General features: G+C 35.6%; 1 protein-coding gene across 3 annotated transcripts in view; it reads left to right on the top strand.

The window, feature by feature from the left end:
• GAS2 (growth arrest specific 2) overlaps positions 1 to 16,128 on the top strand; it is an 85,472-nt gene that overhangs the window by 10,970 nt on the left and 58,374 nt on the right. For all 3 annotated transcript variants that reach the window (XM_068194197.1, XM_068194196.1, XM_068194195.1), the window contains exon 3: positions 4,877 to 5,001. In XM_068194197.1, the coding sequence (XP_068050298.1) occupies positions 4,877 to 5,001 (125 nt within the window). The remainder of the gene's footprint in view (positions 1 to 4,876; positions 5,002 to 16,128) is intronic.

Genomic DNA, 16,128 nt, shown 5'->3' on the forward strand with positions numbered 1-16,128 from the left:
TGCTTGCAGTTTGTAACAGAGTTCTCCCAGTGATAAGTTTAGGAATGAGGTCACTCTTTGAGCAAGAAAGTAGCAACCAGCAGGAGGTTCCAAAATGCCAACTGTAATTAAATATCTGATTTTTCATATGGACACCAAGTTCTGCACTGCAGAACTAAATTGGCACAATCTTCTTTTAATTAAGTAGCATATACAGTTCATTTGCTTAATGCATTCCCCCACACCTCCTTGCACCAAACTCTCTTTTTCTCAGAGTTTGTGCTGATGAATTGAAATTATAGTGTTTTGTTAGAGTGTTTTGAATTCCTATGTAGACATTGTTATTCAAATTAATAATTCAGTTAAGTTAAAATTCACATTAGAAATAAAATAAATGTGAATTAAAAAATTATTATTTATAAAAATATATTAACTCAGAATTCAAATTTTGTTTAATTACTGCATAATCTGGATAAACTTTTAATAGAGAAGGTATGTGTGAGCATGCTGCTGTACAGTAAAATAGAAATTAATATACAGCATGCATTTTTCAGCGTCCAAAAGGATAGAAGAATATGGAAGGCTTTTTTTTTTTTTGTTTGTTTGTTCTGGGTTTTTGCCTGTCTACATGGAAGAAATAATGTATTTTGAATTAATGGTCAATAGATCATGCTTGGATGTGCAAGTAACATGGAGCAGATATAATACTGTATGTATCCACATCCTAGCTTGCACTGTCTGTATCTTGTGTGGCTTCATTGTAAGTGGCCTTATTGCACTTTTCATGCTATTGCAATGAATTTCTCAATTTATAAGGGAAATTAATATTCATTTCATTTAACTTTTGCTGTTTTGTTTAATTTATATTTTCATTATTCATCTGTACTAGAACTCAACAATGACACATAATCTTTTAAAAGAAATAGAGATTTTTTTTTTAAAAATAGTATTTTAGGCAAATACAGGGCTGAAACTGTTTGAGTTAGTTTGATCAAGTGATGGTCCTTTAGGAGATTTTTGTGGAGGGACAGTTATGTCCTATACAGTGTTACTGGAAGTTGGAATGGTGATGATTTTGCAGCAGCATAGCCTGATGTGGGTTCAAAATCAAACTGGAAAACACTATCAGGATATTGCACTGTATAATATGAATGAAGTGTTTTGATAACAGATAGAAAGTAGGCATAGCTAGAATTTGACCTTACCCAATTGATAAATTAGAAAAGTGAGATACATGGTGCAGCTGGGAAATAACATAGGAAGAATTTTTAATCCTGAGACTTTGCATATTTAATTTAGCATGGACATTGTTGTGGGGGTTTTTGTTTAGTAATCACTAGTACTTTTGTGTGCACTTTGCTAATTATTTTTTGGAACCATGTCAGAGAAACTCAGAGCTTCTGAGAGGACAGTTCATCTTTACAGCTCCATTGCTGAATAGATTTTAGCTGTCTATACTCTGGGGGATGGAAAAAGGACATTGCAGATGAAATCCATGTGTCAGATAGAATTAACTCATATGATATTGTACATTAGAAGATTTTCAAAGTGGGACATGTCAGTGTTGTGGTTTGTCTGCTGGAAAGGAAGATTGTAGCCATAGATGTTTGTGTCTCCTGTCCTTGCTTCTTTCTCTTGAGCTTTGGTGTCTCAGTCCACAGTGGCAGTGACAAAGCTACCGAGATGTGTTAATCAAGCTTACTTGCAAGTCATGATGATCTCTGAGCCTTGTTTCTATTAGGTATAGAGCTAATGAAGCATTTGGGAATGCTTTCACTTCTGACAAACTCCAAATTTGGTAGATTGTGTATATACTTTAGTAGAATGTTCTTGTGGATACTGAAAAGTTCTATTCCACCCTGAGCAAGCTTCATACGGAAATTAGCACACTTGGGCCACAGAACTCTTCTAGTAGAGGCAAAATGGCAATTTGAAAGATTTGCTTGTCTGCTTTACTCTCTAGTATTGTCTTGTTTTCTTCTGTGTGTCTGCAGAAGCAAAATGGCTGACACGAGGAGGAGTGAGCCTCCTCAGCAGCCTGTAGTTTAGGACAGGTACAGAGAGATGGTTTCCCTGTCACCTCTTTGGCAGTTTTGCAGACCTCTAATATTTTTCCCCACTCCCAGAGTTTATTTACAAGCTGCAGAGGGTTATATTTTCTTTTTATTCTATCCAGCTTCATGTAGCACGTGGGACTGACTACACCTCAGGCATATGTTGGGTTCCAAGGTTTCAGTCTTGAGGCCTCTTAACAGAAGAGGGCTTCAGAAGCTCATAGCTGAGGGTCCAGGGAATGTAAGATGCTGAGAAATTGGACATGTAAACATTGAATATTGTTTGATGCATGTAAAAGTTGCTTGGGTGCAAAAGTGAAGGAGGATTGGAGGAAAGGAACAGAGGTGAGGATGTTAGGAGAAGTATCAAGTTGAAGACAAGGCTAGGTATTTAAAAGGTTGAAGGAGGTGCACAGTTTGAAGTTGGAGAATGGTGAGTCTTCTGCAAGAAAACAGTCTTTCTTTGATTCTGAATTAAATCTGTGTCAGCTTAGTGTTCTTGCTGACCTTGTTGCCTAAGAGCATTTTGTAACAGAATATGTATTTTCAACATCAGTTTGTTCAGATTGATCCAGTGGGAAATATAGATTTTAATTGTCTGAGTATCAAGATACTCACAGTACTGATACCTCCAGTGATTCTACTGGCACTGATATAGTTTCTTACTTAGTTGAGTTGCTTTATAATTTTCTTTATTATCAACATGCCTTTGGATTTTTTATATGTCCCATTTCAAGTAAGTAATAATGTCTCAATGCTTTCAAAATTATTTCTCCCACTGTCAACTATTGTAGGGAACAGAGTAGTCTTGTCAGAAAAGAGCCAGTTTTGTATATGCATAGTCACTGGCCTTGGTTTTCTTTATTTTTATCACATTTTGTTTTCTTGCGTTTATATGCTATGTGAATTGAGAGGATCAGGAGCAATTGTTTCAGTAGTGCCTCAGTATTGTAGATGTTTCAGAGATTCACTTCAGTGAAATATTACTATTTGCAAACTACTAGTTTTGTGTTACTATACAAAATATACAATTAAAATAGTTCATCAGCAAGTTGTGAGGCTGGAGTCAGTCTTGCACTGTAGTTATTACACTAAGTGTAATAGTGGAATTGACTAGATTTGGGTACCTGGGTCTTTAAGTCCATCTCTTCTTCTGAAGGCTCTGGATGTCTGATAACTGTAAGGAAGACTTTATCTTCAACCTCTTGGGCACACACCCAAAGCATAAACTCTCTTCCATTATTTTTTCATGGACCTCTAGTCTGGTTTTATTAGGTCCCCCAGGACTGGGTGACCTTACAGATAGTTGCTCACAGTTTGCAAGTGGTAGGTGTTCAGGTGCAGCTGTTTAACTTTTTAAGATTAATCTGTTGGTTGTGGTAAAAGAAAGGGTAGGCGGCACTTGAGAGGTTTCTGAAAGCCTTCATATTCCTGGATTTTCTTCTCATACTTTCAGTGTTGTTTGTTTATTATACTTAATGTTATTACCATTCTATAAAAACATTGCAACAGCTTTCTTGTAATTATAGGGGGAGTTGTACATTTTTAATGGAGTTTGATGTTTTTTCCATACAAATACATGGACCAGTTTTTTTCCTCGGGTTATGAACATTACTCTTAGTTGAATCAATACATTTCTACTGTTAAATATGTCAGCGTGTCTGTTTTAGCAAAGAAATGCCACCTTATGTAGCCATAAAATACAGTGAACTGAAAGCTGACACCTAATATACTTTTCATTGGAGACAGATGTTCAATGCAAAACTCATTCTTTCAGATTTCATAAAGGCGAATAGAACTCAAATCATCCAGTTTAGTGTACAATATGCAGTGACCAGACTGCTCATGCAATTCAGCACTTAAAGTAATATAAATGTATTGTTAAATAGCAGAATAAGAAAACCAACTTTTTTTTTATCTTTGGAAAAATAAAATATCCATAAATAAGTTTTAAGGCTGTTATAACATTCTATTATTATGAAATGATGTATCTATAAATCATAGGACAGAAGAGATATGTAGAATGTGGGGTTTTTTGTTTATCTTTGTGAAAATATTATGTGTTGCAAATCAAAATAAAAATTTTTATTCTGTTAAAGATACTTGAAATAAATTTTTTAGAAGAGAAGGAGTGTATTATACAATGTAATACTCAAGCAGTTCCTGAAGCATAGTTGTTTTTAAAATTTAGCTTTCTAGTGGCTTTAGAGCATTTAATAAAAGTGCTGATGGGGCAAAAGGGAAAATATGTAGGCTAGAATGGTGGCAAAGTCTTTTGAGATGCTGAGCTGTTCTATTTTTTTATGTCTGGGCTATTATAGTTTCATTCCTGGCTTCATTTAATCTGGAGATATGGCAAAAATATTATCAGTTAGGCATAAGCTAACTCTGCATGTCTGCAGTGCTACTACTGCTGTTTTGCCTGGAGAAGTCATTTATGCATACAGGAGCTATAAAGTGGGCTACATGGCAAATAGAATTAAGTGGGAGTAACAAAAGGAAAATCTTCATGTTAAAAAGATATTTCTGAAGTAAAATGTGTTAGAAAAAAAATTTAGCTTCAGTGAAAAACAGAAGTGTTCTGTATCTGAAGATGGTTTGCTGCAATAATCTTTATTGTTTTTAACTTAACTTACCAAACTGAAAAGACTCACATTTTGGATTTCGCCCAAAAGATACTGAAGTATCTACCAGTAACGTAGTATTGAGGTTATTCATAAAGTATTCAAAATAATGCAAGTTTTTCAGTTAAAGCTTCTTTTTTTTTCATTTCTCTTTTTATACAAATGCAGTCTATACCATTGCATGCTTTCTGCCATGTTAACTTTCTGTTTGATGTTCAGGTAGAGAAATAACAGCAGAAACCTTTATGGAGATATTGGATAATGGTGCCTTGCTTTGCCGGTTAGCTGAGACCCTGCAGGAGAAATTTAAAGAAAACAGCTTTGATGCAAACAAGCCTGGCAAAGTAAGTGTTGGTCAACACTCTAGCATTTAATATTAATATCTGATGTATTTGACCATTTTGGTACTGAGTGTTTTTTTGAACAGTTAAGAGATTTTATATGTGGAGATTCTGCAAATGGATGGGGAGATAATTGCTCTGTGTAGAAAAATTGCAATATGAAATTGATGGTAATAATGCTTATTTGGTATTTATTTAAATATCTATACAAAACAGTTACCCAAAAAGTACTTGTAATATGTGAAGAATAAGAATAAACCAGATCTAGCAGTGGGATGTGTAGGCAATAGTGAAAATATGATCCTTCTATTTATTTTCAAGGGGAATACTAAGTAGCTGTGGGAAGGTATCTTCTCCTCTAAGAGCAGCTCTAGGGAGACCAATAATAAAACTCTATAGTTAGATTTGGTGCCTTGAGTTTAAAGATCCTCTTGGTGTATCGGGAGGGGTTTCAGTACAGAGTTGAAGGAATTATACAGAAAATGTGAAACTTACTTAGGAGTCTTGGAAGGATCCGTTTAAGCACTTGTTTGAACACAACCTTGCTTTAATTTAAACTATTCTCATGGGACAATCTTACTGGGAAACATTCAAGAGTGCAGCAAGTTTATTTCTTGGAGAAGTAGAATTAAATGGTTGACACATTAACACATTCAATGTGAAACTGTTCTTATTTTTCTGGTTGCATTCAGGTACATCTTCCTTGAAAGCTAAAACAGGCAAATAAAGAACAGATAAAAAAGAGGCCAAGAACAGAAATCACATAATGCATTTTCTGTTCTTGATGTTTCATAACTTGCCTGTAGCAGAAATTAGGGCATGGCATAAATTTTATCAGCTGGTCTGAGAACTGAGAGTCTTGTGTCAGTTGCACCTGTGTACGTTGTTTTTCTTGGTTTCACATTCATAATTGTTATAGAAGAAATTGTCTGTCATATTTCCTAGTTCAAATTATAATCACTTCCTCTTTAGTAGAAGTTTTGGGTGGTTTTGGAGTTCCTCTTCATAATATGGTCTGGCTTGTCTTCACCTAAGTATCATGGAGTTTTCAAGTGAGAAAACACATAGGGCGGTCTTTTTGTTTGAGCCTAGGAACTAGTTAGGCAGAAAGAAGAGTTATTTGTACTGTTTTTTGTGTTCTAAGTTACATTAGAAGGCAATTAAACATTTGCAGTCCCATACCTGGTCATTATTTAGATTTGTTGGTCTTTATTTATCAGGTTTGTACAACTGACAATGCATTTAAAGGGAAAAAATCTATCTCAGTGCTATTTTCTCAATGTATGTTATTTCATACTTAGTAAGAATTCAAAGAAATGGTAGAATAATAGATTTGTATCATTGTATACCCTTACGGAGCTATTAAACCTTTCAAATTTTAATTCTCTGTATACCACTCTTGGGCAATAGGACTAGACTTCATGGTGAGAAATCTGACCTTATGGTGCCAAGACCATTTATGAGGAGATAATGCTGTATGAAATTTAGCATAGAAAGAATTCCACAATCCTCCCCAGAATAATTTTTATACATTTTATTAATAATATATGTGGAATTTTGAAGTCATTTGACCCTTGCTCTGCTCAGGATAACAGAAACATATTCTTTCACCAAGATGTTCTGATGACTTCACTGGCAGCTGGGAGAAGCCACTGATTTCTATTGAGTTCAGCATCTGTCAAAATAGATAACGAACTTTTCTATCTATATAATGTAACTTCAAAATTTTTTAGATAGAAGCAGCTGATATAAAATGAGCCAGAAGGATCAGTTTGCTTGCTGCACCAGCTTGCATTTGAGTGAGGAAGTCACGATAATTATGTGGTTAATGGAGGGAGTGTGTGTAATCTTAATTAAGCCTTCCACAAGCTTGAAGATCTGGTCTGTTTTCATAAGCAAAGTTTTACCTTCTATGTGAACTTGTTCCTATGGAAAAGCTTCATATAATATTTTGGATATAGTTTTGTCTTAAAGAAAGATTATATATCCTGCTCTGATTGATATGTACTACTGATCATGAATTTGTTGTGCAGCTCTTTGGGGCTGCCTGGCCAGTTTAGCAACAATAGCAACAGATTTAAGAAGGCATTAAAAGCTAATATTACATGCACTGACTCATCAGTTTTTTGCCATAATTCCCTAAATTCATATTGCAATACTCTACAAAATATCAGAGGTTAAATCCTATTGCTTCTGGTTTAATAGCTTGTGCAATAAGTTTCAAGTCAATGTCAGTTTTGCAGTTTGTTTGTTAACTAAACTTTATCATTCCCTTTCTTATTAGTGAGCATTGACCTTCCTTCAGATTTCAGGAATTCCCTAGGCCAGCATCAGCTATTTTGAATGTGGCGTAAATTGGGAAAACAGAGGTCAAAAAATTTCCCAAAATATTGTGTTTTCCAAATCTGGAAGGGAAGATTGTCATGTTGATATCAACACTTCCTTTTTTTGTCATGTGGAAACACTTGTGGATACTGGGGACATTTTCAAAATACATAGGGAACTAGTGGTAATGTGACTTGGGGATAGTGCTTTAAGGGACTGAAAAGGAGATTAAATGGAAGTAGTCTTCTTTCCTTAAGAGTCAGAGGCAGGCAAAAAAGGCATAACTTTTTATGCATGAAGGAAATAATGGAGTTGCTTTTATGAGTGACTGGGTAGGTTAGGATGCTTGAGTGTGGAAAAAGGGGCATCTGATAGAACTTGCAAAATCAGGAATGGTGTGGTATGGTGAGGTAAATGGTCAGTTTCTATACAAAAGGGACATTGAATTAAGCTGGTGGAAGCCAAACAAGACATTTGTTTACATACATTTGTTTACATACATTTGTTTACACACATTTGTTTACAAAACACTTGTTGACATACTAGTTGGAAAATTCTTGTCGAGTGTTTAAATTGAATAAATTTAAAAGTAAATACTGAATAAGGTATTGGAAGAGAGATCTTTTGGAAGGCTGAATACACAGAAACCCCACCCAGAGGAAGAAGTCCCTATAGCTGGAAAGTATTAGAACTTGAGAAAGCATAAGGGTCACTCATAGTTTCTGTATGTTATTGTTTCTTGGGGATGAATACCCTGCTGGTTGTGCTGGTGGACAAAGGAAAATCTATCACAAGAGTCAAACTTGAAAGAAATTATTTTGAATTATATTTGGATTTTTTGTTTCTGTATAAAGCCTTTTTAGGACTGAATCCCTGCATCTAAAAATACCACCTGGGCCACACTCCTCTTTGATATTTGTTTTTAAGGAGAGTGATGTGGAATCTAGAGTACAGGAGTTTGGCAGCCTCTGGTGCTATTTAGGCAGTCTCTGCGTGTTGCTATTGTGAGCCTAATGCCATAATAAGCACCTTTGGATTTCATAATAGGTACTCTGTGTCTTCCGTGACTCTCAATACTTTGCTGTTTGATTGGTTAATATTCAGTAATAAGATATTAAAAGCATTTCAGTTTCTAAATAGGAAGCATTTAAAATTCTTCATTTCAGAAGATGTTAGGTCCTAGGATTCTTTTGCAAATCCCAGAAGACAATGTTCTTCATTGTTAAGCAGCTAAACCATGCTTCAAAACCTGATAATTCTGAAAGCATTGATGTTGTATCTGATCCTTTGCTACAAACAGACAAAATTTTTGAGTCTTAGATGAAAGTGGATTTTTTAAACGGGGAGGGCAGTGTGACTATATAATGTATTTTCTAAGTAATTTTTTTCCTCTTTCTGGAGATTTTTAGAGTCATAAATCTAATAATGTGCATTTATAAAATTACAAGCAGATGACTTGCATCAATCTTAAAACAATGTCTTCATGAAGCAGGTTGAAGGTGAATTATTTTTAAGAGTCATGTTATGCATTTTAAGAGTTACAATTAAAAGAATCTGTACCAATTATTCAGAATTAGATCTGGAATCTGTATCTTGCTCTTAGACCCCAGATGGCCAAGCTGAAAGTCTGATCTAATCAACACGGTGGTTTTATTTATACTGTAGGCTTCAGTTTCTCAAGATTATCTGTGTCCTATAGATGGGATGAATGTATGGTGTTCTGTAAACTTGTGCCTTGAACCTGTCTGCCCAGTGTGAAGAGACGTCAGCTGCATCAGTGAGGTCAGGTTCACATCACCTCTGTAAGTTATAAATCTGACTCTCCAGTTGAGAATTTCATGAATAGGGCTACATGAATTGATAGGCTACGAACAGATCCTTTATGGTCTGGAGCAGCAATTTGCTTTTCTGCACACTTGTACTTTCTGGATTTATTTTGCAATGAAAGCTCATGGAGACAACTCTAATCATACGCATGATAGAAATGCCTCTTAGTTACTTGGGAGGATTAAAAAATTACAGCATTGTCTTTTTGTGTATTAATCTTTCTAGTGGCAGACTGATGTGGATGTGAGAGGAAAAGAATGATCTTGCAAAATGATTCACAATTGCTGATCCATCTAGAAGGGATAATTTCCACAAGACTGTAAAGCTGCTTGTTAGAGAACTCTTTGTGTGTTTCTCAGACATGTCAATAGCTTGCTTGTTCAGCTGGGCTGCTACCAGGTTTCTTGCAGATATTGTAGAATTTGTCTGCAATAGGTCACATGTACAAACCTTCTATGCCTCAGCAAATACTCCTACAACTAAAGTTTATGCTTGCAGGAGGATGGCATGGTACAATAGAGTGGTGTAACCCATCAGACTATGGAAGCAGATTTCTGAACAATTCCAGGATATTATGTGTTTGTCTGCTTGGCATGTTCCAGGAGAATACATTGAAGAACTACTTAAAAAGGTTTTAAATGCACTTTAAGCCATGCACTCTGTTGGAAGCAGAGCTATACAATCCTGGAGGCAACACCAAGACATCATGTGCCTCTGGATTGTTCTTCTCACTGATACTTCTTGTCCTTGGGAAGGCATGCTTTGTTCCCTTGTGTGGCCGAAGAACAGTGTATGTGAACTGGCCTTGCTCTTTTCAGTGGTTCTCCTGCATATTTCTCTCTCTGCTTCTCTTTAACATTGCAGAAATAACAAGAATTTGCATCACAAGCTAATTTTCAGGGAAAAAGCAGGGTAGATTTAAGTATTTAACTGCTTGGTAGCTCCAGCTTTGGAAAATATAATGATTTGGACTTTAAATCAGGTCATGAGGACCAAATTTTGATTTCTAATAATATAATTTAACGAGAGAACACCAAGTTCTTTTCCAGATATTTTTAATTAACATTGACTTTGTATGGAATGCTAATACTTAAACACTTCATAAAATTTATGTTAAACCCAGACGTTTTCATAACATTTTTGCCATTACTTCAATACATGTATTAAAGATAGGGATGACATATTTTCTGAGAGAAATTTAGAAACAGCCATTTTTAGATTAGCTGGATTTTGCCTCTTATATGAAATGAATTGTAATGTTCCTGTTACTTATTTTGTTAAGCATTTAAAGCAAACTGTAGACATCTTTGTAACAGATCTTTCTATATGGCTTTTTATTTATACTACTAAGAATAGTCTGGAACAGAAATGTAACAGAGACTTGAATGGAAATTACCATATAACTTGAGAAAACAACATAATTTAGACCAATTGTGTCCAGTTTACTGAACAATTCTTAGGGCTAAGTTAGTGGTAGCAGTTCTTTGGGAATAATGAATAAGGAAGAACTACAGAATTTGATGCAATTGCCAATAGTGACTACTGAACCAAGATAAGCCAAAATTTCTGAGGCAATGGGAACGGTGAACATAAGGAATGGCTGCAATGCAGAAGAAGAAAACAAAGTCCCTTTGAGGCATAGACATAAATTTATAACTACCATAATTATGTTTAATTTGTTTATTTCAATAAATATTCAAATTTGTAGTTTTTTATGTATAATAATGCATCACATCCTCCGCCCCATCAGACATATACTGAAATGTAAGACACCCCACATCATACACTATGGCACTCCACCAAAAGCCCAAACATTCTCTCCAAAACGGATGGTTTACGGACAGTTTACCCTCCAGGCACATTCTTGTTTCAGGTACCATATAGCCCAAGTGATCCTACCTACCTCCACGCCGCAAGCGTTACCCATAAGACTAGTAACTTCTCTGTTATACACACTTACCAACCTAGTGAACGAGGAATGTCCCTGTACACCTTTGCATTCTCCTAGTCTACTGAATTCGCCCACCTCCTAGGTAATATTCCAGTCCAACAGCCTTCAAGTGCTCCCAAGCCAGAAGGCAAGGTTATTTATTGATTGCGCTTCTCACGAGGCCATAGCTACTCAACGCTAGGGGTATCATCGGTTCTTGGCCAGCGACACATACTTTCCCCCTAAACCCCGAACACTACTTGCTCTTTTGTGCAAGTGGTTGTAACTCTAAATACTAAAGAAATCTGTATTTCTTTAGACTGTCTAGATATTTCAGAGTCTTCCTTGACATTTGTCTCATGGGAGGTAATGCACCATTTGGAACTATCTTACAGAAAAGGGCTGGAAAACCCTCGCCTTCTCTTGCACTTTAGAAGGCCACAAAATGTGAGATTGATCATTAGGAGAAAACCAGGTAGAAGGGGAAGAGGAGACACAATGATAATACAGCTGTATATGCACCACTATCAAGGAATTTGAATAGCTTCTTACATTTGTTATTTAAACTGACAGTGAAAGGCTATTCACTATAATTCCATAAATCAAAGTAATGTGTTATTTGACCACACTGTCAGTGAAATTATGGAAACCTTTTTCAATAAGAAATTTTAGAACCTGTAATGTGTTTTGGTGAACTTCAGCCATTTAGTTAGATTTTTTTTGAAGCATTTTCCTTAGCTTGGGTTCTTCTGGAATAATTAAGGGGTAAAGTGATTTTGAAATTGCTATTACTAAAATTAGTTGCTTTTGCCAAAATTTAGTGGTTTTTATGGTTTATTTTGAGAGAATCATGTCCCCTTTAGGAATGTGATGTTTGATAAAACATAATTTGATAATACATAAGAATCTTTTAAAAATATGTCCCATGAAAATCCACCCAGATTTCACCATTTATATCTCATGGAAATATTTTCACATCTCATGGAATAATTGGTGCTTATTGGCATGTTCATTCACAAGTCATGCTGTGTGACAATGCCACAAACGTGCAATTCTCCTGTTGATTGCAGTCCTCCAATTTTTTTCTCATTTAATTGTAATAAAAATGCGGGAAATTCAGAAACTAGAATTCTTTTGTCTTCTTCAGCTAACTCTTTGATAATTCAGCTCTGAGTTCTGACATTGTGATGGGGAAAAGCTCAAGATCATCTACCAAGGATAAGGTGTAATTGCCCTCTGAAAGACCAACTGTGAGAATTGCTGCATTCTTTTCTCATCAAATATTATTGAAGAAGCCCATTATGAAATGCCAGTTTAAAAAATCTCCATCTAAATGTTAATTCTGAAACCCAGAGATCTGAGGATAAAACACAGACCATTTATAGAATGTGAATGAACTACTGAATCCCTGTTTTCATGGATACTGTGGGGAGGTCTTTGCCGGGGCTTGCCCTAGTGTCTCTCTCTTATTGTCTCTATTTATAAAATCTTAGTACACTTAAAATAAAATTAATTGAAATCTCTCTCTTGAATGCTATCTAATTTTAGTCACTTTATTTAATGCTATTATAGTATTAGGAAAAAAAAAAAACCAAAACAAACCACCATTGATTTTTGCATTTGGCCTGCTAGCATTTTCAGAGAGAAACAGCAATGTATTTCAATATTTGGTGCATACATGCCTGGAGTTTGCAAATTACTTCTTCAAGATTTTGAAAGACTGTTGATAAAAGTGAACTTGTCAGTAGGCATAGATATGTTACAGACATAGATGTCTAGAAGTTTTAAAAGACAATTTCTCGACCTCCCCAAGTCTTTGAACTATAGTGACCTAATCCCACCCTCAATTACACAATGGAGTGGGACGGAACAGCGTCTCACATCTGTTTAGGTGGGCTTTCTGTTGTGATCCTCCATGAGTTGTGCTCTGCAGTGCAAGACTCCTGGTTGTAGATCTCTGTGTGTTATCCTGGGTCAGCCAGCCTCTGAGGGATGGCCTTCTAGTTCTGACAGACATTGGGATTTTGCCTCAATGGTTTGAAATGCACATATCCTTAGACTGCATTTAAATTACATATTAGTCAAATAAGGAAAGTGCTATAGCTGGTGAATGAAGTTTCTGCCTTGCTGTTTTCTGACACTATTTACTTCTGGATATCACAGTGCATTGTCTGTGGATTGAATAGGCTCTCGCATTCCTTGGCTTTCTGGCACACTGCTAGAAGCAAAAGCTGCATTGTTTCTAGTTGTGAAACTAGTTTTTCATTACTATTAAAAATATCTTTTTTGAATAACTAATCTTTTGCTGTGTGATGACTAAGCTGTGTCTTGGACAGAGAGCTTAGAAGAAAAAAATACATGAAAAAATGCTTAACTTTTAAAATTATATTGTTAAGTTTATTTTCCATATATGCTTACTTTTAAGAAGCTAACACTAATGCCACATCGAAGAATGTGTTCTACCTTGTCACTTAATAACATGGTTAAAGCATTAATTTAGTCCTGCATTTATTTGAATGTTGAAGTCTGTATATTTCTATAAAGCCTTGATGATGTTAATTATTTTTATTGACATACTGTAAATATGTTAGGGATTCCAAAGTATTCACAAATGCTGTCTTAGAATCTAGAAAGTTGATAATGAGTGATTTTTGGCTTTTGATGATCTCTGTGGTTATTATATAGGGTAAAAATCTGGTAAAAATATGATCTGTAAACTTGAGATCCAATCTCCTATTCCATTAAAATGACATGATATGACAATATAAAGACCATACTTCACTGAAGGACAAGGTTTTGCTGCTTGTTAAGTGAATTGCTTAGGGGTGCTTGCTTTGTTGTATGTTCAATGTTATTTCTCATCAATGTACATGTTGTTCTTAGTTCTATGTCTGTGGAAAAGTTTGGCTTTTTATTTTGTGTCTCCTAAGCCTTCAGAACTTCCTTTTTGAGTTTTCATATTCTAAATTTGCCATGCGGTTTAACTTCTATTTTAACAGCTTTCAGAGGGCTAAGGGGTTAGATTTCTTTTCTTAGTTCATTTTTTTTCCAGTGGGAAATGCTTAATTTTAAATTCTATGTATGTATTTCCATATTCTGTTTTATACATGCATTTAGCACATTCTTTTGACCATTGGTCCAGTTGTTTAAGAGCACTTGAGCAAAATGAGGAAAGTATTGAAGGAGGGAAAGGATTGGTATTGGCCACAGAGCTAAGTTAAAAGGCAAATGCAAATGATAGAAAGTTTTGAAATAGATACATATTTTATCTAGGTGATATAACCACACTTCATTAGGAATTTATGCTCACGTAACACTAAATGGCCTAGCAAGACACCACAGCAGTTAGGTACTGCATTGCAAAATTTCCCCCCCACCCTCCCGATTTTGGTTAATGTAGGTCATCAGGAGCTAAAAGCAAATTCTTCCTATGAGTGCACAGTAACTGCAACCCTTTTTCATAGCAGAAAAATTGCTCATCTTTTTCTTTTTATTCAAGCATAAGTGATAGTTCAAAATGTCCTGAAATCCTCTTTTCAAAGGGGGAAATGTGATGAACAAACTTCAAAATATGGGTCAAGTCTCAGTGTGCCATAAATACATGGGGATTTTAGCATGTGTTCGTGAACTCGTTTTGAAAAAGCAGTACGAAAAATACATTTTTCCATGTGATTTCAGAGCATTGATGTAAGAGAGTCCCTTTTGGATTTAGAAGTGAACCTGACAGCATTTTTCCAGGATTGCGTCATATGTTTCACTCGCACTTTCACATCCTGTATTAAACCACATGCATGCACGTCAACAAGACAAGATTGTAAAAGGAGTGTGACTGGGGAATTGTTTTCCTGATACTTGATAGGAGTAATTGCGGCCACTGCTGCTTCAAAGCAACTGTGGCTATACTATACTATGTCAACAAAAGTCAGTTTTGCCATGTGGAAACCTAATTATTTCAGAATGATCTGTTAGAAAGATCTTTTAAAATAGTCAGGCCATTTATACAACTCAGTAAAAAATATTTGTGCATGAAACCTTTCTTGAATAAAAGCTTTCATGTGTTATAGTTTGAGCAGTACAGTGACAGTTTTGGAAATATTAAAAAAGTAAACTTCTGTTTAAGAGGTGGTAGGAAAATTTAGTAGGTGATTAGAAAATATTAGTATTTCCCTATAATTTGTGTGATAAACCTGGTAGGACAATTACTGAATAGAAAAGAGGGTGTTCTCTTCAGCAAGACCCTAATACTATGGGAAATGGGATGAAACTTTTATATATTTTAGTGAGATCATGCATTGTCAGGGATATTTGTCTGTGTAGTATTTGCTCCAGAAAAAGACTCAAAGCTTTTGTGGTCTTTTTGGTCATTAAATTATGTAGCTGTTGTTCGCAACAATGTCTTGTTTGTACATGTGGTTCTTTGTCACTTCTGAGCTGTTTAGGACATCTGTTAATCAAACATTTTTTCTGTCACTATGAGATTCAGAATATCACAAATTTGCTTAGTTAAGTTTGGTGTTCTGTACCTAGACTCTTACTATTTGCTGTAAGTACTTCTTACTACCAAAAATGTGCTTTTGAAAGACACTGTAAAGTAATTTTGCAAGTTCCATGAACGTCTAAGCTTCATAGTGAAGCTAGATTAAATGATGTGTTTAAAAGTCTTAGTTGTCAAGGCATAGAATTGTAATTTATGTGTATGAAATTTCAGGTGATTACTGACACAAACCATCTGTTCTGAATTGCTCTTCTTGAAAGAAATTCTACATTCAGTCACTGCAATGTACATAAATCAAAAGATACAAATTATTTAGAACCAGATTTATTAATGTGTTGTTAGTACTGCGAAGCAGCAGTGACCCAAGGATCACCAGGGGTTTTCTGCATTCCTGCCAGTCATTGCAATGCCTTCCCAATGGCTCCTTGGAAGAGAGGCAGTGCAGGTTCTCCTAGCTGTCTCCTTACTCCTAGCTGCTTTTGTACTGCTGAAGGCTCTGTGTCACACAGCAGGTCCTGGTCTCCAGGACCAGTGCTGGAGGCTTGCTCGTGCT

This window comes from Anomalospiza imberbis, chromosome 6 (genome assembly GCF_031753505.1).
Source record: "Anomalospiza imberbis isolate Cuckoo-Finch-1a 21T00152 chromosome 6, ASM3175350v1, whole genome shotgun sequence".
In the NCBI taxonomy this organism is placed as follows: Eukaryota; Metazoa; Chordata; class Aves; order Passeriformes; family Viduidae; genus Anomalospiza; species Anomalospiza imberbis.